The following is a 22575-nucleotide window of genomic DNA, read 5'->3' on the forward strand; positions in this document are numbered from 1 at the left end:
TTCCTTGGCTGTACCATTCCCTGGCTGTACACTCCAAATCTCAAGGCGTTTTGTAAGGGCTAGCAAGGAATGATTTCAAAACCTAGATGGCAGACTTCCCCTCCCCTCATCCATTTGCAGCTGGAGATTATGGGACTTGTACTCAAGTCCTGTAAATAGTGGAGACAGAGTATGAGCAGAGGCAGAGTATTCAAGTAAGAGGAAGTTCAAGAAGGCCTTTGCCTGCCACTGATTGGGGCTGCCTTCTTTGAGAGGACAGAGTGTGCATGTTGAAAAGTTATCCTCTCAGCCACTTGCCTCAGTGCCACCTGGCTCTTCCTTGCACTCAGCAGATCAGGGAAGTGGTTGTTCTTTTGATCTCATACCCTACAGCTGTCTTTATTTATCAGGGATGTACCTGTCCTCAGGCTCCTGTTTTTTTAGTAAAAAAAGCCCTGTTTTGCTCTTGGGGATATCTTAACAAAAATTGTTACTGTGCATACACATGAACTAAAATTCTTCAGGTGTTATTGTCTCCCCAAATCTTTAGAAGTTGCAACTTGGCTGTAGTGGCATTGCACGTGCCCTGGGGCTGGCCCAGGACCTCCTGATGCCTGAAGTGGCCTGCGACATGCTGCTCCCTTACCCAATGATATCCCAACCATTGTTCCTTCCACTCTCCAAGATCCTAGCTCAGCACTTTCCTTCCTTCTACATTTCCTGTTCCTCTATGTTCTTACTTTTCTGTCCAGGGAGTGGGAAAGAGAAGGAAGGACAGTGCAGGCAAGTACTAGGCAGAGATGGGCTCCTCCCACCAGTGGCATAGCTAAGGGGGTGCAGGCGGTAGCAGTTGCACTGGGCTTGGGGGGGCAACAAGCTGAGCTTAACAATAGTGACCAAAATTATGAAAATCTTGGTATGTATGAATAATACCATCATGTTATATATCGTTGGAAAGGTAATTTAATGCAAAGTGCAATGAAACAAACTGCACTGGAATATCTGTATTCTATCAAATGTTATGGCCAATTAACCAGAAAATGAAAACAACTGTCTTGTGCAGGGGTCGGCAACCTTAAACACTCAAAGAGCCATTTGGACCCATTTTCCAGAGGAAAAAAAACCTCGGGAGCCACAAAACCCTTTTGACACCTAAAATGAAGATAACACTGCATACATAGTTTTTTTTTTTTTACCTTTATGCTCTTATAGGTCCCATTTTTATAAAGTAGCCCCCTCTTGTAGCTTTTAGTTAGTTTTGTCATACATTCTTGTCCTGTGTTTTCAGACACCTGGTCCTCTATGGTGTTTTGCCTGATTCCAAGGCCATTCTCTGCCTGGAGAATTATGCCCACTTTAAGCAAATTAGTTCCCCTTTCCCCCAACAAATGACCCTGGTTCTGCCCTGCAGTCCTGCTGGACCCCACCTCCAGGGTAGCTCCCCTGTTCAACCTGCAGAGGTCCTCTCTCCTGCCAGCAGCCTCCCACCACTACAGCAGACCCTGGATTGTCAGCAGGTCTTGGGCACAGCAGCTGCACTTCAAACTCCAGTGTCTCTAGCAGTCCCTTAGTCACAAAGTCAGTCAGAGTATCCAGGGCAGAGTCCAAAGTCAATAAGCCAAGTCACAATCCAAGGTCAGATTCCAAAGTCAGTCAAATCAGTCAGAGTATCCAAGTCAAAGTCCAAAGTCAATAAGCCAGGTCAGATCCCAAAGTCAACCTGCACTCCTTCTACAACCCACAAACCCTTCCTGCCTTAGGTGCTCCTTATATCCCTGAGGGCCCTATTGCCCTCAAGTGGCTGCAGCTGTGCAGCACACTCTGCTGGATGCCCAGGCCTTACCCTCAAAGGGGCCACTGCTGACACCACATCTACCTACTCACCAGAACTTCCTAGATTCCAATACAAGTGGGGGGGGGGGAATAGATCTCTATACAGACCAGTGCAAAAACAGGGAGAAGGGTGGGGGGGAGGGAAGATCTCTATATAGATATCACAGCAAGACCATTGCAAAACCCCTTGCACACAGAACCAACACATGGAAGTTGGGGGGGGGCAGATCTCCATACATACCAGTGCAAAAACAGGGGAAAGGTGTGGGGGAGGGAAGATCTCTATATAGACATCACAGCAAGACCAGTGCAAAACCCCTTGCACACAGAACCAACAGATGGAAGTTTGGGGGGGGGGGCAGATCTCCATACATACCAGTGCAAAAACAGGGGAAAGGTGTGGGGGAGGGAAGATCTCTATATAGACATCACAGCAAGACCAGTGCAAAACCCCTTGCACACAGAACCAACAGATGGAAGTTTGGGGGGGGGGGCAGATCTCCATACATACCAGTGCAAAAACAGGGGGAAAGGTAAGTCAGCCCCAGTAGAGTCAACGGGGCTTCATCCCAGGGATGCATGGACAGGAGTGCAGCCTGCGAGTGGCTCATCTCCCTGTCTACTCAGAAGTCAGCCCCAGTAGAGTCAACGGGGCTCACTCCCAGGGGAGTATATATACACTGCATATATAGTTTGTGCTCCCCTCTTGTAGGTCACAGTTATATAATACACTTCCCTCTTCTAGGTCCCACTAAAAATCAGGTCCAGACCCACAGTTGGAGAACAACTGTTTTAAATTGTGCACAGGTGAACTGCTTGTGAAGGATACTGTCATTCTTTACTGTCATTTACTTCTGTACTTCTGTAAATGCCTTTCCACACAATACTACCTCTGAACAAGACCACTTAGTACTACTTAACACTGTTCACAAAGGTGCTCCTGAACAAACAAGCTAAGAGTTCAAAACTGCATAAAATAAAAGTCATACTAACAGTGATTACTTCCCAACCATGAAATATGCTTTGGTGCACATATACAGTATGTTACACATACAGTATACAAACATATACAGAATACCATCTGGTGCAGGGGTCTCCAAACCCCTTTCAAGTGTCCAAGTGAAGGAAATGGGGCAGTGAGAGTGTGAGTGAGTGACCGGGGATGCTGAGTGGGGAGCTTGAAGGCTGTAATCCTGTGCACACTTTCCTGGGAGCAAGCACAATGGGACTTACTTCTGAGGAGATGCGCACAGGATTGTGCTCTAAGCTTGGGAGGAGGGCAGAGCAGCTGCACTCAATTGCTTGCTTTTGCCTTGGCTCCGTGGGGTCAGGTTTGTTTATGCACCCTCCCCTACACGGGCAGGCGACTGGCGCTGCGGCTCGGGCGGCAGGGAACGTGCGGCGGCTGCGGCAGCTGCTGCTGTGGTGCGGGCTCTTTGGGCAGGAGCTGCTCCGCCAGCCGTTCACGCCCTCTCCTATGGGGCGCGGCCGCAGGAGGTGAGGGAGCTGCGCCCGTGCGCTCGGGCTGGTGAGCAGCGGCTGCTTCACGGGAGGGGCATGCCCCTCCCCCCACGGCTTGGCCCCGCAGGGAGCCGCAGAAAAAGGCTGAAAGAGCCGCTTGCGGCTCCAGAATGGCAGGTTGCCGACCCCAGGTCTTGTGGAACAAAAAGTGGATTTGCTTACCTCCAAACTGACCTATGAGACTGTTTGTTCTGAGTGCCAATGAGATGTTATTATGATGCAGCATGGAACCAATAACATTTTATTTATTTCCTTAATTAAATTTGATTTTATCATGCAGGGGGGGCTACAAAATCTTCTTTGACCCCAGGTAGCAGATAGATGCCTCAGCTATGCCACTGACTGGGGGGAAGCAGCAGAGCAAGTGGGTGGTGGGTTCCTTCCAATTTTCACTTTTTAAAAAGCCTAAGTGTGATGTTACTTCTGGTTATGACATCACTTCCGGGGCAACATTTTGAGCTTGGCACCGGGCTACACAATCATTAGCTGCACTACTGCCTCCCACCTATATACTGCCTGATGGCCTCATAGATGGGCCAGCCCTGATGTGAATGGACACACAAATGGCAGGGCAGTTGTTTTGTTCCACCTTTGCCTGTAACTATTTATCAGGATAGATTTTGTATCTTGGAAACTAGTTTAGGAATATGCTGTTACAGAGTGAATGAACACCAAGCGTTTCAGAGCCAATGGAATGTGTGAACCATCAAGAAGCTTTCTGAGTATAGAAGTTTGTTGCTGTTTCAAAGAGTATGTTATCCTCCAGATAGATTTCGATACTAAATTCAAGGTAGCCATGAGGAAGATATTCCAGCTTAAACAATAGAATATTCAGATACTACTGTAAACTATATGTATGTTGGGTAATTATTTTGACTGGATACACATCTTTTCTCTTGGTATACTGAAAATGTTCCTTGTAGTTATAATTCTGCTACCAAATAATAAAAAGGGATTTTCCCTGGTCAAAGTGAAGTGGCCCTTACAGAAGAATTTCATGAAGCAGCCCCGAATGGCCTTCACCCTTGGCTTTGAGAGCAAAATAGTAAAGATGGCGTCGAGCCAATGTGGAACACTTTTTCAGTTCTGGTCATCTGATGACAGAGAGCTAAACATGTGCTTAAGAAAGCTTATCTCATTCATTGTCTGTGCTTAACTATCCTATTAGAATCAATAGTCTTAACAGTTTGAGACTATGGTGTTCTGACTATTATGTTTAAGACTGGATTATGTTCCTTGATTATAATCCTATGCACACTATTTTCTAAGTAAATAAAGATAGGGTCAAGATGTACTTTGAAAAATTTGAGCCCCTGAAATGTTTCAGTGATTCCGTGTGTATGTGTGTGTGTGTGGGGGGGGGGGGGTAGGTTATTGGACAGTACAATTTCTCCTGACCTGTTTCTTACAATATGGCATTATTCCTCTAGAGCAGTGTTCTTCAAACTATGGGTTGCAAGATGTTTTTCACTGGGTCTCAAGGTAAAAAAAAAATGTGAGTGTTTATTTTCAAAGTATACCAGCAATTCAAGTTTTGGTCAATAGTTTATTCAATTAAATAAAATATTATTTACCTTACTGGTGTGCTTTGTAACCAAATTATTTACAATTATCATTTTTATACTTATGACATGTACTTAGCGCCATTTTATTTGTTGTATATTTGATTTGATACAGATTATTTAAAATCCCTTAAATTAATACAGTATGTTTTGAGTCGAAACCTTTAAATGAGCTTACCAGTTATCTTGTTTTATATTCAGACATTTTCAGACAGCACAGGAATACGGTCGTGGGGGTATGTGATGTCATTTCACTGGGTTGTGGAGAAAAAAAGTTTCAAGAACAATGCTCTCTACAGCACCTATTTCTTGGGTATTGAAAAATAAGTTGCAGCAAATACTTTTTTGCCATTAAAAAATTATGCTTTTACCTGGGATGTTCCCAAGAGCAAGCCTTGGAACCTTGTTAGGACTATCCTAGGGGTATTCCGAAAGCTTTTAGGAGTGTTTTGTTTGAAGCATTCAGCTCGAGGAGAAAGCCTACACTGGACCTCAGGACATTGTTTGCTTAACAAATTTCACACAGTCAAATTATCAGGAAGAGAGAGGGTACTTCTGAGAATATTGATTGCACAGCACATTGGTCTCTGCGATGGACAGTTGACCGATTTCGGTGGGCTGTAATTCTTGAGGCTGAGTGTGGATGCACTCCATTACTTCCATCCCTGAGCCACCTTTTCCTGAAATAAGCCCTTTGTTTTAATGTGAGAGCTCCTGTAAACGGGCCATCTGAAAGTAAACAGCAATTTCTGCCAATGCACAGCCTAGGATCAGTCTGCAAACAGAGCTTGCCTCCCTGTTTTTGTTGCTTCCACATATGAGAGCTCTGGAGATAGTGGCTTATAAGAGGGTCATCTGTGAACCAGGAAGCACCTGACTCAGTCAATGGGGTAGTTCTCTTAGATGTGCACTATTGTTCAGTCCCAAGGGTGTTGCCAAACAGGATGCTCAAGTTGTGCTCATTACATAGAATAAAAGTGAAACGTACATTAACTAAACCAGTGGTTCCCAAACATTGTGAGGAGCTCCAGAAGGATCTCTCCAGACTGGCAGAATGGGCAGCAAAATTGCAGATGCACTTCAATGTCAGTAAGTGTAAAGTCATGCACATTGGGGCAAAAAATCAAAACTTTAGATATAGGCTGATGGGTTCTGAGCTGTCTGTGACAGATCAGGAGAGAGATCTTGGGGTGGTGGTGGACAGGTCGATGAAAGTGTCGACCCAAGGTGCGGCGGCAGTGAAGAAGGCCAATTCTATGCTTGGGATCATTAGGAAGGGTATTGAGAACAAAACAGCTAGTATTATAATGCCGTTGTACAAATCTATGGTAAGGCCACACCTGGAGTATTGTGCCCAGTTCTGGTCGCCGCATCTCAAAAAAGACATAGTGGAAATGGAAAAGGTGCAAAAGAGAGCGACTAAGATGATTACGGGGCTGGGGCACCTTCCTTATGAGGAAAGGCTATGGCGTTTGGGCCTCTTCAGCCTAGAAAAGAGACGCCTGAGGGGGGACATGATTGAGACATACAAAATTATGCAGGGGATGGACAGAGTGGATAGGGAGATGCTCTTTACACTCTCACATAATACCAGAACCAGGGGACATCCACTAAAATTGAGTGTTGGGCGGGTTAGGACAGACAAAAGAAAATATTTCTTTACTCAGCGTGTGGTCGGTCTGTGGAACTCCTTGCCACAGGATGTGGTGCTGGCGTCTACCCTAGACGCCTTTAAAAGGGGATTGGACAAGTTTCTGGAGGAAAAATCCATTACGGGGTACAAGCCATGATGTGTATGCGCAACCTCCTGATTTTAGAAATGGGTTATGTCAGAATGCCAGATGCAAGGGAGGGCACCAGGATGAGGTCTCTTGTTATCTGGTGTGCTCCCTGGGGCATTTGGTGGGCCGCTGTGTGATACAGGAAGCTGGACTAGATGGGCCTATGGCCTGATCCAGTGGGGCTGTTCTTATGTTCTTATGTTCATTTTAGCTCTGGGACCCACTTTTTAGAATGACAATATGTCAGGACACGCCAGAAGTGCAGGAAAATGTTTAACAATCCAAGGCTGCAAACCCATGCATACTTACCCAGGTCTAAGCCAATTTACTATCATTGTTAAAAATATGCACATAGTAGCCTATTAAAAGTACAGATCTATAACATTTCCCCAAATGCAGTCACATAACATGGTAGCATCAAATCTATTGAAAATAAAATATTGAAATGAACGGGGACAACTGAAATTGGCTTGTGACCCACAGTTTGAGAAACACTGAACTAGACTATAGAATGAACTGACTTTAAAATGCTTCTTCTGCCTCCCAGTCTGCATCTGACTGAGAGTGACTGGCTCAAGGTCACCCAGTGAACCTTTTGGCTGAGTGGGGATTTCTGGATCTTTCTATCCTTGTCCAAAACACGAACTACTACACCACATTTTATGTACACATGGTAGAAATGGGGAGGGGAAAGAGGTGTAAAGGCTCTCTTGTGATGTGTAAAAATGGCTTCTCCCTGTGTACCTCAACTCTGAAAAACCTCATGCTGTTTAACAATATGTTTCTTTGATGGTGCAATCCAATGTCAGTGAATGTCTCTCTGGTTAAACTGGGCATCTCTTTATAGAATGAAACATATCATTTCAGTGAGAAATCTGGTCTCCTGCTGCATGGTAATTACTTTGCCACGTAAACCGCAAGGGAAAGACACAGCAGAACAATGTGGATTATTTTTTATAGATAAATTAAGAACCGCTTGGAAAATGATAGTGACTGATTGTCAAATAGGGCCAGTGTTTATTAATGGCATTTGGGAAGAGTGCAGGGACTGGTTTCTGGGATTGTGTTAAACATTATGAGCATGCTGAAGTCAATAGGCTTATGTAAGAGCTTTCAGAATCTGAAGTAATGGAGATTCTGTGAAATGACATGAGCTATCCGGCAAGAGCTTCTGGTTTCTGAAATGGCATTATGTCACCTTGCTCCCAGGCCTGTGTCAGACTTTATCAATGCTCACCTTGAATTTGGTGGCCCAAAACTGTGGAACTTTTCAATTTTAAGATCAGTTGTAAACATGCAAGCAGATTTGCTTGAGTCCATCCTGAGTAGGAGGACAGGACTTTGTTGTAGAGCACATGTTTTGCATGCAGAAAGCTCCATGTTCAGTCTCCAGCATCCTTACAATGGACTGAGAGACCCCTAACTGATATGCTTGATAGCTCTTGCCCATTAGCAGGCAGTACTGAGCTAGATGGACCAGTGATCCAAGAAGGACTGAGACAGTTCCTACATTTCTGTATGTAAAACATAATCTTTACATGTGACCATTATTAAAGAATTGAGAAAAGTGGCTTTAAAAAAAGGTTTATCAATCCCTACTCTGTGACTCCTTTTAAGTGTGGCTGTTGGTAAACAGCTTAGTGAAAGATGTTTTCATCAGACCGAAAAAAACAAATACCCTGAATTACCTCTGTAAATAATTTGCCTGAGCAAATAATTTTTTGAACTGCCAGTATGAACCATAATTCTCTTTGCTTGGATAATCTACTTTGTAAATAGAACTGCTTATCAAAGACATGCATTTAAAGATGTTAACATGACTAATATCGGAGTCGAAAAGACTGGGATTGTGTGTGTGCGTGTGTGCATGCGTGTGTGTAAGATAAATGAATAAATGGGTGGCATCAAGAGTAACACTTCTGAGAATGGAAGTTCTTGGAACTTCTGAGAGGGTTTCTCCTTCTGAGAGTGGAAGAGCTAGTCTGCTCGTGCAAAGGGTCCTCACCTTCGTGCAAACAGAACACTTCTCAGAAGGAGCTTCCATTAATGGAATCGTTACTCTGGATGCCATCCAAAATTACAAAATTTTAAATGTTTATGTCAGGCAGAACTTTGGCATTGTGTGTGTGTGTGTGTGTGTGTGTGTGTGTGTGTGTGTGTGTGTGTGTGTGTGTGTGTCAGAGAAAAAGAGAGAGGGGGGAGAGGGAGAATATTGCACCAGCAATGTTAAAAACTTATGCCACAACAAATCTGCTATTCTTTAAGATGCCATAAGACTCTGCGTTTTTGGCACAATGAACTGGCGTGACTTTCCTTCTGGAAAATGTTAGGCAACGGACTGTGGCTTTCACTATTGAACATTTTTTGTTTGTTTGTTTTCCCGGGTAGAAACTTAAAAGATGGCTTACAGTTTATTATTAGTTAAAGATTTCTTAATAATGCCACTTTTCAGCAGAAAGGTTCACCAAGTGGTTTCTGTACCAAAAGGAATGAGAATACAGTTCCAGAGGGGCTCACGGTCTAAAAGGTAACACAAGGGAGTCACCAGCAACAGGCCCCCCTGAGAAGGATGCTATGGGGATGTGTGAAAAAGAGGGTCAGTTGCTCTCCTCTGGTTAAGTATAAGAGGGACACCACTTTCAAAGATACTCCTTTCCCTGGTTAATAGAGGGTGGTTTAACTATTGCAGTGCATGATAGTTATATATCTGAAGCACTGTATTCCTAATCTTTATTGATGATGACAGAAAGCTTATACTCAGAGAGGGGAGTCCCAGACAATAGCTTGCCCCTGCCTTCTGCTTCCTGGACCCTTGTGGTAACTGAAAGAAAAAGCATTCTTCATATGCTCCGAGTCCTTTTCTTATATAAAATAATCAGCATGTAAATAAAGAGTAGGGGTCATATGACCCCTTGGGGGTCATATCTGTTGACCTTGGGGTCATATCTGTTTATGTTTAGAATGGGAACATTAATGTGAAATACTATATACTTTTTTTTTTCTTTCAGAAATCTTAACACCCGAGGACAAAGTCTATCTCACCAAGAAATGCACTTTGCCCCTTCTGTGCCCCCCCTGTTTTTTTGTTTTACTCTTGGGTGAGAATTGGGCGTTGCAAATATGGTCGTGTTTTCATTTGTTGTGTGAAGTGAATTAGAGGGATTAACTTGGGATAAAAGGCGTGCTCTTTGTCAGTATCTAGAAGCCAGCAAACTTATTTTAATTTTAAAAATATGGCTAAAATGTGTAATGTGACTTCTGAATCCTGCAGTTCAAGCGGTGTCCCCCCTGTAGTTTTACCAGAATGCAAACACACACACTTGGTTTGTCCAAAAACTGTACTGTATTAGTGAGTAGAACAAAATGAGCATGGACTGTTATTGGCCGCAGTAACATAAGAAAACTGTGCATTGCCAGATGAAACCACATAAAAGTGTGTGTGTGTGTTGGGGGGAGGGGAAAGCAGGGAAGGAGGATGCCTGCAGTTTCTTGCACTCAAAGAGCTGTGATTTGTGAGTGGAACATGATGAAATCTCTCCCTGGACAAATCACATTTGAGGCTGTCAACCTCGCCAGGTGGGATTAGTTGTAGCTAATAGACTGAATCGTAGAGCAAACAGAGTCCTGTGCTCAGTTTAGAGCAAAAGGGAGCCCACTGTGGAGACTTTTCAAGAATTCTCTTTTAGTATGGCTAAGAAAAACTGCTTCCAGTTAAATCAGGTAGGAGCAAGTTTCCTTTTTTTCAGCTGAAGGAGGAGCTACCAATGTCTCTGGAGGGTGCCAGAAAACAAGAACCACCCGTGCATGAAAAGAAATGCTTGACTTTGAAAAATCAAGCTGCTTTATTCATAAATCCTCTTCAGAAGCTGACTCTGTCATTTACTGTTCCAGTAATAGGAACTGTGGCAGAAGGGAATGTGCAATGACTAGTTATTCTAATTAAATCATAAATGTTGGTTGTCCTTTTTTTTTTTTTTTTAAAAAGGCAGAACCCTGGATTGTTTCAATGGCTCATTTCTCTGGTTTTTTCCCCTCTCTCTTTATGCCCAGGTACTATCCTTGTTCACTTTTGCTGTCGGCATAAACGTCTGTGTTGGATTTACAGCCCATCGATTGCTAAGATCTGGAGAAGGGGGAGAGACCCTGGCCTCAGGTACAACTGTGACTTAAATGGTCTACATCTGGATGCTTTGGGGGTAGATACCAAATCTTCCAAAAATATCTCTTTACTGTTCCTTTCTGCTCTGGAATATTGCAAAGGTTATGTGTAAATGCCTGAGTTGGTTGACCTTCAGGGCTCACTTATAGGTTACCTATTTACTTCTGTTGGATGCATGTATGTGTGTGAGAGAGAGAGATTCAGGCATGTTTAGGGTCTGAGGTTTTTTAAGTTATTTTGCGTTTGCATTAAATAAACTATTCTGTCGCCTTTCTGAAAAAAAAAATTCTAGTATGCAATCTCACACATACATTCCTGGGAGTAAGTGCTGCTGAACACGATAAGGCTGCCTTCTAAATAAATGTGCGCATAGGACTGTGCTGCATGTTTGCTGCACTGGCTATATTGGAACATTCAAGAAATGGTAAAAAGGGCTCCTTTTAAATACATCTGCCCCAAACATCCATAGGCAGTATGTGCAATTCTCATTTGGAGTTGGCTTGTATTTATTTTTGGGAAGAGACTTTATTTGGGTTTCTTGTCTGCTCATCATGCTAGCTTCTGAACAGTAGACGGCAGACACTATCTGAATAAATGTGGGGGAGAGGGAAGCAGGTGTTGGATGTTGCATGTAGTGGATGTTTTGTAGCTTATTTCCCTTTCATGTTACATTCCTTTAACAAGGGAGTGAAAGGCATGCCAGGAGCTCTATGTAGGTATTGTTAAAATGCACTTTGAACATGTCTTCCCTGAGAAAAATGCAGTAGGGGTAGTGTGAAATATTGCTAGATGAGGTCTGGCTAATAAATGGAATTCACTTTCAGGTGATAGCCACAGGTTTAGATGGCTAAAATTCATAAACGGAAGATCTATCAGTGGATAGATCAAACAAAATACACTGTTTAGAAGCAGTTATTTTTCCCCTTGCAATGGTGGAGGGCTGTCACCTTAAGAATGTAGAAATAGCCCTGCTGGATCCCTCTCATCTACCAACCTGTTTCCAATAGTGACTAGCCAGATACATCCAGAAACCCACAAATCATCACCCTCAGTTGATTAACCCCAACATCTGTTATTCAGAGGTATACTGCATCTGAACATGGAGGTTTGTGCCTTGCTTGTGAGCTTCCAAGGGGCATCTGGCCAGCTGATGTTGGAAACCAGTTGTAGGACTTGATTGCCCTTTGTTCTGATCTAGCCAAGGCCATTTTTGTGTTTTTTGGCAGGATTCCCCTGTACTGTATTCTTGACTTGTATTTCAGTTTTGTCATTTGACACAATGAAGGAAAGGTGAGTGGATATAATGAATTGAACATGAAGGAGTTGCTTGCAATATTAAACTGCTCTGGTGAATTAGTTTTGCAGAATTCGAAGTCTTGTGGAGCAATTTGTGGTCCTAACAGAGTACAAGTAGTGGGATGTGTTTGTGTGAGGTGAAATGCTAGCTCATCCAAGGCTCAGTCAGAAAAGCTGGTGACAGAGCAATTAACACAATTCAGACAACTTGATTAACTCAAGTGCTACTGGATGCTCCTTTGTGGACTTTTTTGTTGGACACATAAATATGCCCTATTTAAACTGTGGGATTCTGGCTTGCCTGTTGGGTTTTTATAATACAAAGCTTGGTCCCTGTTTACATTTGAGAAGTCAAGCTGCAGCCAAGTAGCTGGCTATACTGTAGGATTGTGGTGACCACAAGGGGTGTGGGTCTGTGTGTGCACATGTACACATAGGCATGCTTTCCTTGCCAAACAAAGTTGTTTCTAATGTATCAAAGTAATGGAAACAGGATGTACAAAATGTGAGATCAGAAAGCCCTGTGTTCCAGTGTCATAAATGGAAGAGTTGAATGATGGTCTGTGAAAAGAAGGGTATGCTGGTCACTTGTGCTTAACTGGTAACAAATGGTCTGATCAAAGGAACCTGTTGGGCTTTGATAAGCACATACGATTCCAATTATTAGTAATGGAAATTGCAGATGGAGCTAGCCTCTTGGAAATGGCAAGCTGAACGCTTGTTGCAGAGTCCTCTTACACCTCTGTCGGATTTTGGCTTGTGCATTTAAGTACTTAATATCTCTTTTGAACAAACTCTGCTGTCTGATCCAGCTGCTTTCTAAGCTAACATGGAAAATGTTTTCCCCATCTGTTGTTGAGGATGCCCTGTGTTGTCCTTGCAGGTGCTGACTAGTGCTTACAAATTCCAAACATATGGCCATAGTTATTACCCAGCTGCCATGGGGAGTTGACTGCTTTTTACAATGGACAATTTTCTCTTCACATTGATCTTTGAGTGCAAATTACCTTGTTTGGCTACTATGCTTGTTGACAAGAGAGGGCATGAGCAATGTAAATGGGCAATGCACTGGAAGCTCTGGCAGATCTTGTGGCAACCTGCATGCTTTGTGAACATACACTTGGTACAAACTGTTTCAGATGAGATCTGTGAACTTCTGGCTTGCGTGTTGCACTGTTAATAGGAAATTGTTTTGTGAGTAAAAATAAAAGTGGTGAAAAATAACACATGAACTAGTTCTTTTGGATTCCCTTTAATTTAGCTATTTGGATATGGTTATTCCACAGATTATTCTGATCCTCTGCTTTCATGGCTATCAAATTAACCATTGAATCTGTTGAACTAATTGAATCAGTATAGTGGCTACAGTGTTGAACTAGGACTGAGAAGGCACCAGGCTCCTGCCAAGTCATGAAAGCTCCTGCCCAGCCATGAAATTAACTAGGTGATTTTGGTTCAGTCACTTACCTTGCAGTCTGACCTTGGGCATGAGCTTAACAAGGGTTGGGGAGAACCATGTATGCCATCTGAGAGAGAGAGAGAGAGAGAGAGAGAGTGTGAGAGTGAGTGAGTGAGTACTGTACTCTGATTGCAGTATACTCTTTTAAGTTCCAGGAAGGTTTCATTAGCAGAGTGGAAACTCAGATCTTGGTTCCTCCTGAAGAGTAATTTCTTCTCTTTGGCTATGATGTGGCTGAAATAATGTTAGAAATATATTGATCACTGGATTGCAGAATAATAATTGAAAAGACAGCCATATATTGCTTTGTAATGCCATGCATTATGATCATGTCTGTCAAGCAGTAATGTGTAAATGCTGTAGATAGAAAATTGCTGATCCATACTTCTAAAAACCACAGACCTAGCATTGTCCTTGGCTTTTCTCCTGTGTAGTATTACAGGACACTGTGCTCTCAGCATTATTTATGTTGTGAATGTTGTATAGCACTTAGATTTCTTCTGCCCAGGTCAAGCGAGGCAAAGTGATTCTCCAAGGAACCATCCTTGGTGGGTAAAAGAGACCAAATTTGAAGTGCCACTATTAAGATATGAAGCTACCATACAAAGGCAGACGTTGTCCCATATATGTTGTCCCATATATCCCAGCATTGTCTACTCTGACTGGCAGTAGCTCTCCAAGAACTAAAGCAGAAATCTTTCCTGGGCCTCATTCTGGAGTTACTTTTAACAGGAGATACAAGCAATTATTCCACATACAAAGAGAGGATGAAATAGGTTCAAACCCCTGCCCACTCAGGATGAAGTAGATGCATTCTCAATAAAAGGATTAATTCTTCCTTATCCTTGTTAAATCATTTGTTAAAAGGGATTTTCATCTCAGTTTAGTCATTCACAATTAACTTGACTATAATAGATGAAATCAAGATGAGTGCATCTTAGTACATTTGGGAAATAAGAATGTGCCCACTCTAAGTAAACGTATATGGCTTGAAATTCTTGGTATAGATTGAAATTTGTCCCTCTTTTAGAGCTGTCAAGAATGATTTGCAAGTGTGTTGCCTCTTTTGAACCCATATTGTATGTTATTCTTATAGAATGGACACCTCCATAAATCCATTCCCACTCTGTAGTGGTAATGTGAGGATGTTTTGATTTTGTTTGGTATCACCTCGATTGTATGGATGCTTTCCAGAGCAGTTTCTCCCTACCATGTCAGCTCCTGCTGGTTTTGAAAGTACCAGCATGATGAAAAAGCTCCTGTGTTACTGATGTAACACGTGAGGTTTTATAGCAGTAACTACACCACAAAGATAACTTATGCATTTGGTCTTGGTTAAAAAGATTCCAAGATGATGAGGTTCTTTATGAATTTGTGCTCCACTTTAAAAAAAAAAAAAATTCCTTGAACAACCATGAGTATCAGTTTGGAACGATGTTACTGGACTAAAATATCAATCACCATAATAAGTTAATAGATATTAGCTAGCAGAATTGTAATAAGATTGACTGTGAACCTGGGCCCCTGCAAAAAATGTCTCCAGTTGGGCCCTGCAGCTCCTAAGGTTGGCCCTGCCATCACCCCAGACAAAGTCTGTAGAATTTTAGAGTTGCAGGGGGCCCCATATCTGCAAATCCTGTATCCGTGGGTTCACTTATCCATGGATGTGGGAGGCCCCCCTCACCCTTCAGGGCTGCCCTGGGCCTCCCTATGCCTTCTAAGGCAGTGGTTCTCAAAATGTGGGTCGGAACCCACTTGGTGGGTCGCAATCCGATTTCTGATGGGTCGCGAGAAGCTGATGGTAGCCATCTTGGAAGATGGCAAAAGACCTAGGCGGCGCCATTTTGGAAGTGATCAACGCCTGGGTGTTGCCATTTTAAGCTTCCTGGCATTGAGACGTAACTAAGAGCGGCTTGCACATGTGCGAAGAAAGCAGCGTGCCGCTTTCCCCTAGAAAGCATGTTGCTGCCTTCCAGCTGGACCTCCCTCTGTACGTGGAGGCTTCCCTCGGGGGGGGGCCAATCGCAGAGTGTAGGCTTGGATTGCAGGCAAAGAAGGACAGGGAGAGACATGGACGAGCCAGCCAGGCTTCTCTCCACCAAGCTTTGTCAGCTTGGCTGCCTTGATGGGATGGGCTGCCTTGGGGTTGCAAGACAGAGCAGCTCCCCCCCTGCAGCTGGACTGGGCTGGAGAGTATAGGTGGAGACCTGAACACAGGGCTTGGGTGAGTAGAGGCAGACCTGCGTGATCTCCCCTCTTGTGAGTCTGCCTTGAAAGCAGCATTGCCGCTGCCACCACCCCACTGCCGTTCTCGTCCTCTGCATCACAACCTCTCTCCCTCTCTGAAATCACCTGGAAGCCACAATCCTTTCCTGCCCTGACTAGCACGTCCTCTCTTTATATCTTTGCTGGGGTGAGGGGGAATCCCTAGTTGCCAAGAGAGCAGCGGGAAGGGGGGAGGGGGGAGGGGGGAGGGCAAGCCTGGCATGTGGGGGGGAGCACCCAGGGAGAGTGCTGCTCCCCCAGCCACTTCTCTGATGTGCACCCTTCCCCTCTTCTTACTTCTCTCTTAGGCTGCAATTCTGTCTACTCTTACCTGGGAGTAAGCCGCATTGCCAATAATGGGAGTCGATTATGAGTAGATGTGCTTGGGCTTGGGGGAGATGAGGGGAAGTGTCCCTGCTTATCTTCCTTCTGAGGGGGATACTATTGTTTTTATTTCATTTATTTACAAAAACTCAAACTACTTCTTGTATTGAGGTGCATGTGTAGGGTGCACTTGTTTTCTGGCTAATGCTGTGCACAGTATCAATAGCCACATCAATGTTTGTTAGTTTCAAGCGCAATACAAGAAGTAGCTTGAGATTTTGTAAATAAAGACAGAAATAAAAACAGTAGTAAATAAAGACACAAATATTTTGTTCCAGATGTTTTATTTTTTGCTTGATAGCAGTGGTAGCGAGGGCAGGGAGAACTGGAAGAAGCTTCTGAGCTGGAATACTGTCTCATGTCATTTACAGTTTGAGTTTCTAGGCAGGAACTTCCTGCTTGATGACATCACTTCCGGCTCTGACATCACAGTGATGTCACTTCCTGTATGATGATGTCATTTCTGGCTATTACATCACTTCCAGGTTGCTGACATCACTTCCGGTGAGCCCCAGATTATCATTCTCAGAAGTGGGTTCCAGGCTAAAAAGGGTGAGAACCACTGTTCTAAGGCATTAAAAATGTCATGTTCGGTTTTCACAGAGAAGCTAGAAGTAGCATTTTTTTTGCTGTTTTCAGTCACTCTGGCGGCCATGTGCGGCCTCTGCCAGGCTCAGAAGACCCTCCAGAGGCAAAGGGAGTACAGTTCCTCTCACCTCCGGAGGGTGGATGGCATCCCCCCCATATCCACATATCAGTGGGGGGGGGGGGGTTCCAGAACAGGGCACGCCTAAGTAAATAAAATTTATTATAGATTTTATAGCTCTATGGTAGAATGGAAAGCAAAATGTTTGCTTAAAACGTTCATGTGAGTTAATGGACCAAATGGAACTAAGCACATTTTAATATAAAATTACATACATTCACGCCTACAAGTAAACAAACAAAATGTGTAGATTACCTTTGAAAAGTAAATAGTTACAAACCACTTGTTTTAGTGACTGAAATGATTTAGTAAAAATATTTTTTATGTTTTTTTTTTAACCCTAGTGTGTGGGGCCCATAGGTGCGGGACCTAACTGGGAGCAGTTGGTCCAATTGAGTTAAAGCCAGTCCTGGATGATGGGTTTACCTGTTGTTGTGATAGATGATCCTCATTAGATGAGTTTTCTTCTTTGTTAATGCAGACCTACGCTTGCTATACCACAATGTATGGCTGCTGGCTTAGGCTGGGCTGGACTTGGTAATGCCATTGTACCATTTATGGTAAATTCAGGTAAAGGACATTGGAAATATGCAGGTTGTGTGCCTGCTTTTTGTAACTTTGTTTTTAAACATGAATTGAATAGAAACATAGTGGTCTAAAGTATGGATCAGAGAAAATGCAATTAAATAGCTTCCTAACAATAATGAAAATCTAAATCCATTAGAAACCTTTAACAGTCTTAAAATGACCCTATTGGGTTTGCTGATTCATTTTTTTGTTTTTACAAATATTGATTCTTGGTTCAAAGTATTGAGCATATATATTTTTTTATGGCTAGACTTGTGATTTTTGATAACAAGGAAATATTTAATATTAACGTTATGTTTATTGCAGTACAATCCACATGATAAATCAATTATCTTGCAGTACAATTCACACGATAAAAATAAATTTATCACATGATAAATTATAAATCAGATCATTTATTTATCTTCATAATGTCAGTGAAAATAGGATAGAAACCATTCTTCCTACATAGCCAGCTCATTGTCACAAGTGACAAACTTTTTGCATTTCCCTCAAGCAACAGGCTCGCTAAATGTTACTTTCTAAAATAAACAGTTGCACGTGTACTTCAACATATTCCTAAGCCAAGCATTTTCAGCAGTGCTTACAGCTGTAAAATTATACTAGTTTAAGTGGCTTTGTTCCAAGTGCAAAGACCTCACTATTGAGCAAGGTCTTTGAATGAGTTAGGCCAAATGAAATTCGTAAATGAAATTGTTGAGATAGCCCGATATAGTGCATCATGCAATCGCATTGTGAAATGTTGTCCTGCAGAACTAATGGATGAATCCAATCAGAGAATACACATGTCTAATTACGTCCACTTTTTATACTCTCCTGCTCAATGCTCGAGCACTAATTGCAATGAAATAAATTATGATTATTATTAACAGTATTTATATACTGCTTTTCAACAAAAAGTTCACAAAGTGGTTTACAGAAAAAATGAAATAACTAATGGCTCCCTCTCCCAAAAGGGCTCACACTCTAAAAATATGCACAAGAACACCAGCATTCAGCCATTAGAAAAGACACTACTAGGGTGAGGAGGGCCAGTTACTCTCCCCCTGCTAAATCAAAGAGGAGCACCCCATTGAAAAAGTGCCTCTTACCCAGTTAGCAGGGAAATGGCACTTCCTAGTGAATTATGTTTATGGCCAGATCATTGGACATCTCAGCAATATCACAGAAAGTATATAGTAACTTCCTGTCAAATTTCTCCAATTCAGAATTGTATCCAGAATGACAAATTATCTTCTCATAAAAATAAACTGTTTTATATACTAGTAATGTCCTGTTGGGCAGAAATTCAGCTACGTAATCCTCCCCCCTTTTTAAAGTAGAAAAGATCTCCAACTTAGAGCTTCCTGGGGCCTCAGAATGCCTTATAAGGGCTAAAACAGCACTTTTGGTTTCACTCCAGATACTGGAAGTTGCTTTTTCTTTTTTTGCCAAGAAGGCCATTCTGAAGCCTGCAGAGGCTGCAGGCAAATGCAGCTCCAGTCGCCTCCAAAGGACTCAGGTTGAGCCAAGTCTGGCTCAATGCAAGTCTGGGGGATCCCTGTTGAGCCAGATCTGTGGATGCAAAATCTGCAAATACAAAGGCCCCACCTATATACAGAATATGTGTGTGTGTCTTGTCGGCATCCTTCAGTCTCGGAAGACTATGGTATCGTGCTCTGAATGGTGGTTCTGGAACAGAGTGTCCTCTCCAGTGCGCGAAGCCTGGGTAAAGTAGGTATGGAGGATAGACTGTTACCCATGCAGCAAATCCCCCTCTCCACGTCGCTGAAATGGTCCAATGGAAAGGCAGAGGCCAATACGGTTGGTTCCAGCGGCGTTGCAGGAGTTGCCAGAACGTGACTGTGTTCAGCCATGAACTGTCTCAGGGACTCCGGGTCCGGATTTTCCCTCGAGGTTGACTCCTAAAGCCTTTTTCGTAACTGGATGTAGCCACAAGGTAGTGGAGATTTGGGATCAGAATTTTCCTTCTCTCAGATGAGCTGCCTTCCCAGGCTATCGAGTCCCATCTACCCATCGACTGTGTGTGTACTTTAAATAGCATAAGGTGACTGTAGTAAACGCTATTGAACAGTGATCTAGAATGTAATGCTGTCTACTCAATGCAGTTTTTTGTTTTTGTCCTCCATCCCTTCCTCCACAATGTGGCCTTTTATTTCATTTTACAATAAACTTACTGTGATAAACCTACTGTGATAGGGAACCATGCAAATTCTGGTTATGTAAATAGTGCAGCATGGGACAACAAGCTCAAAAATTAGGCATGCAGAATCTGGGTATTCCTGTAATTAGAACACCATGAGAATCCTGGTCTTCTGAATGGTTTATCCAGATCTCTATGCTGACATGACTGCAATATTGACTTCCAGTGGAAAAGCCTTGTATTTTGAACCCACTTCAGTAGTTGAATTAAAGAGGAAAAAGTAAGACAACCTTTACTGAAATCCATAGGCCCCACTTCTTGGCTCCTCTCAATTTTAGCCAAAGCAGCCCACTGTAGCCTTCTGCTACCTAAGGGGGGGGGGGGGGAGAGGAACTATTACAAAATACAAGAGGTCAGCCCCACTCTTCAACTTGGGCACTATCTTGGCTTCATTGACACATTCAGTAGAATTCAGAGAGGCTAGAATGGCACCTGCCACCTGCAGTCAGAAGCAGTACCATCTTTTCTATTCTCAGGATTCTACCAGTTCATTTTGCGGTAGCCCTGGCCTCAGGTTGTTGAGCGAGATCATCCATTCTGCAAAGCAACATGACTGAACCTTACAGGCTTGCACAACTTTGATAAAACTTCTGCCTCCGATGGTATTGGGATGACTGGCTCAAGTAAAGTGCTAGTGAAGGCATCGTGGAAAAATAAAAGGCCAGAAAAATGACATGGTGAAGCTATGTCTTTGTGTGTGTAGAACAATCTGGATTTAATCCCCAGGATTTAAGCATAGTGGAAACATCCAGTGCTCCAATGAATGTGTTTTCATGATTCACAAAGAATAACCTGAAGGTACAGAGGGTTGCTCCTCAGACCTGGCAAGTACACAGAAACAAATGAGCTCAACGCTTCTGTCCAGGCCGACTGAACAGAGTCTTTTGTTCAGTAGTCTGGTAATCAATCTTTTATATAGTGGGTACTCATTATTCCAGGGCAATGGGGACTGAAAAATCAACTTGTATAGTGATTCGCAGTTATGAGGACTTATTTTCATAAGAAATAATGGGATGGCCTCCAGTAAGGACTGGAAGATTTGAAACAACTTCCCAAGATCTTATTTTGAACACTTTTTAAAAATATAAATTACTTTTCTGAAGGTCTGCAGGGGACTGTTTCACAGGAGATCCATGTCGAAGCAGGGGAAGGCAAGGCAAGCAGGAAGGAAGCTGTTTAACTTGACTGCTGTGCCCTTTAACTTGACTGCTGTATCACAGATGGAAGGAGGTTAATTCATCCAAGTCCTCTTCCTTCCACCTGGGCTGCTTCCTTGAGCTTATCTCCAGGGATAAGCTTTTTACCTCCTAGCAGCAACAACCCTGGCTGCAGTTCATATATGATCTGTGGGCTAGTCTTCCCCCACCCCCAAGCTTGAATCCAGCATCCTCATCACCTTTGCTACAAAAATAGTGCTACTGTATTTTTAATGCCAAACTACTTGGGTTATCCTTGAGCATCTTCCGTTGTGGTTGCTAGCCTCATTCAAGGCGTTGGAGACAGCTCTTTTTCCCCCAGAGCGCGACAATACTATACAGTCTGGGCTGTCATCTGAGGATCCTTGTAAGTGCAGGGAATTTTTACGATATGTTCTGAAATAAATTAGTCATGCAACTGCAGGGAATCCGTTAATGGAGATGTGGAAAGCAAGGACCCCCGTTACTAGAAAAGAGCTAGTAAGCAGCTGAGTTCAGATGCAATGCAAGACCATGGTTTCTTTATTGAAACTAAAACCAAGCCTTCCCATAAACCATGACTTGTTTGTTTGTGGCCAGCAAACCAGGATCTAAACCATGGATTGAGGTCAATTTGGTTAAGTCTGAGTTCTCAAACCATTGTGAATAGTTTGCTCTGCCTCCAGAGGCAGCTACAGCATGATAACAGGAGTGAACTTCTTGACATTTTGAAGCTGAGCCCTGAGCAAATGGAAAATAAAAGCAGAGAAGCAGCAGTAGATAATGTTTTTTCTGTTGTACATTTGAAAGCTCAAACTATGGTTTGGGTTCTTATCTGTCGTTCACACAAACCATGTTTTTGTGTTGTGTCTGAACCCAGTCAATATGATGAACGGGGAGAGAAGGCCAATACACTGGCAGAATCCTTCAAGAAACTTGAAGGAGTCCTTCAAGTCCTTCAAAGTTACATGAGATGCTTTTGGTCTTGGTGGAGGCTGGATACTTTGCTTCTTCCTATATAGCTGTCATTTTCTCTTTTGAAGAAAAACCAAAGCATTATTAGGGTGGGAGCCCAATTTCCTGATGGAAATATGTTTGACTCCTTCATTCAGTCTTGCAGTCTAATTTCAGCACAATCTTAAGCAGGTCTACTCAGAAGTAAGTTCCAATGTGTTCAGTGGGGCTTATTCCCAGGAAACTGTGTTTACTATACACAGTTGTGACCCACAGTTATGATCCACCAGGGAACTGGAAGAAGACCATTCCCCCTTAAGGAGAGTGGCCCACAGCTCCTAAGGCCGGCCCCGAGGCTGAGAGGGGTAATGATAGAGCAAATACCTGGAGGACTATCACATGAAGAAGGAACAAATTTGTTCTCAACTGTCTCTAAGAGGAGACTTGGATCAAATGGGTACAACTGCAAGAGAGGAGATTCCGGTTGGGTATCAGGAAGAAATTCTTGATGGTAAGGGTGGTTTGGCAGTAGATTGCTGAGAAAGGTGATGGATTTTCCCTTGCAGGAGGTCTTCATAAGCTCAACAGGCACCTGCTGGATATGCTCTGGGAGGATTTCCTGCTCTAGGTGGGGGTTGGACTAGATGACCTTGTGGACCCCTTCCATCTCCATGATTCTATAATTTAAAGAGACAAATTGTTGTAATGCT

General features: G+C 43.0%; 1 protein-coding gene across 1 annotated transcript in view; it reads left to right on the forward strand.

Moving 5' to 3' along the window:
• The first annotated feature begins 10363 nt into the window (after positions 1 to 10363).
• ENPP2 (ectonucleotide pyrophosphatase/phosphodiesterase 2) overlaps positions 10364 to 22575 on the forward strand; it is a 75598-nt gene continuing 63386 nt past the window's right edge. The window contains exons 1-2 of the mRNA XM_066623123.1: positions 10364 to 10396; positions 10727 to 10829. Of these exons, the coding sequence (XP_066479220.1) occupies positions 10364 to 10396; positions 10727 to 10829 (136 nt within the window). The remainder of the gene's footprint in view (positions 10397 to 10726; positions 10830 to 22575) is intronic.

Source organism: Tiliqua scincoides, chromosome 4 (assembly GCF_035046505.1).
Source record: "Tiliqua scincoides isolate rTilSci1 chromosome 4, rTilSci1.hap2, whole genome shotgun sequence".
In the NCBI taxonomy this organism is placed as follows: Eukaryota; Metazoa; Chordata; class Lepidosauria; order Squamata; family Scincidae; genus Tiliqua; species Tiliqua scincoides.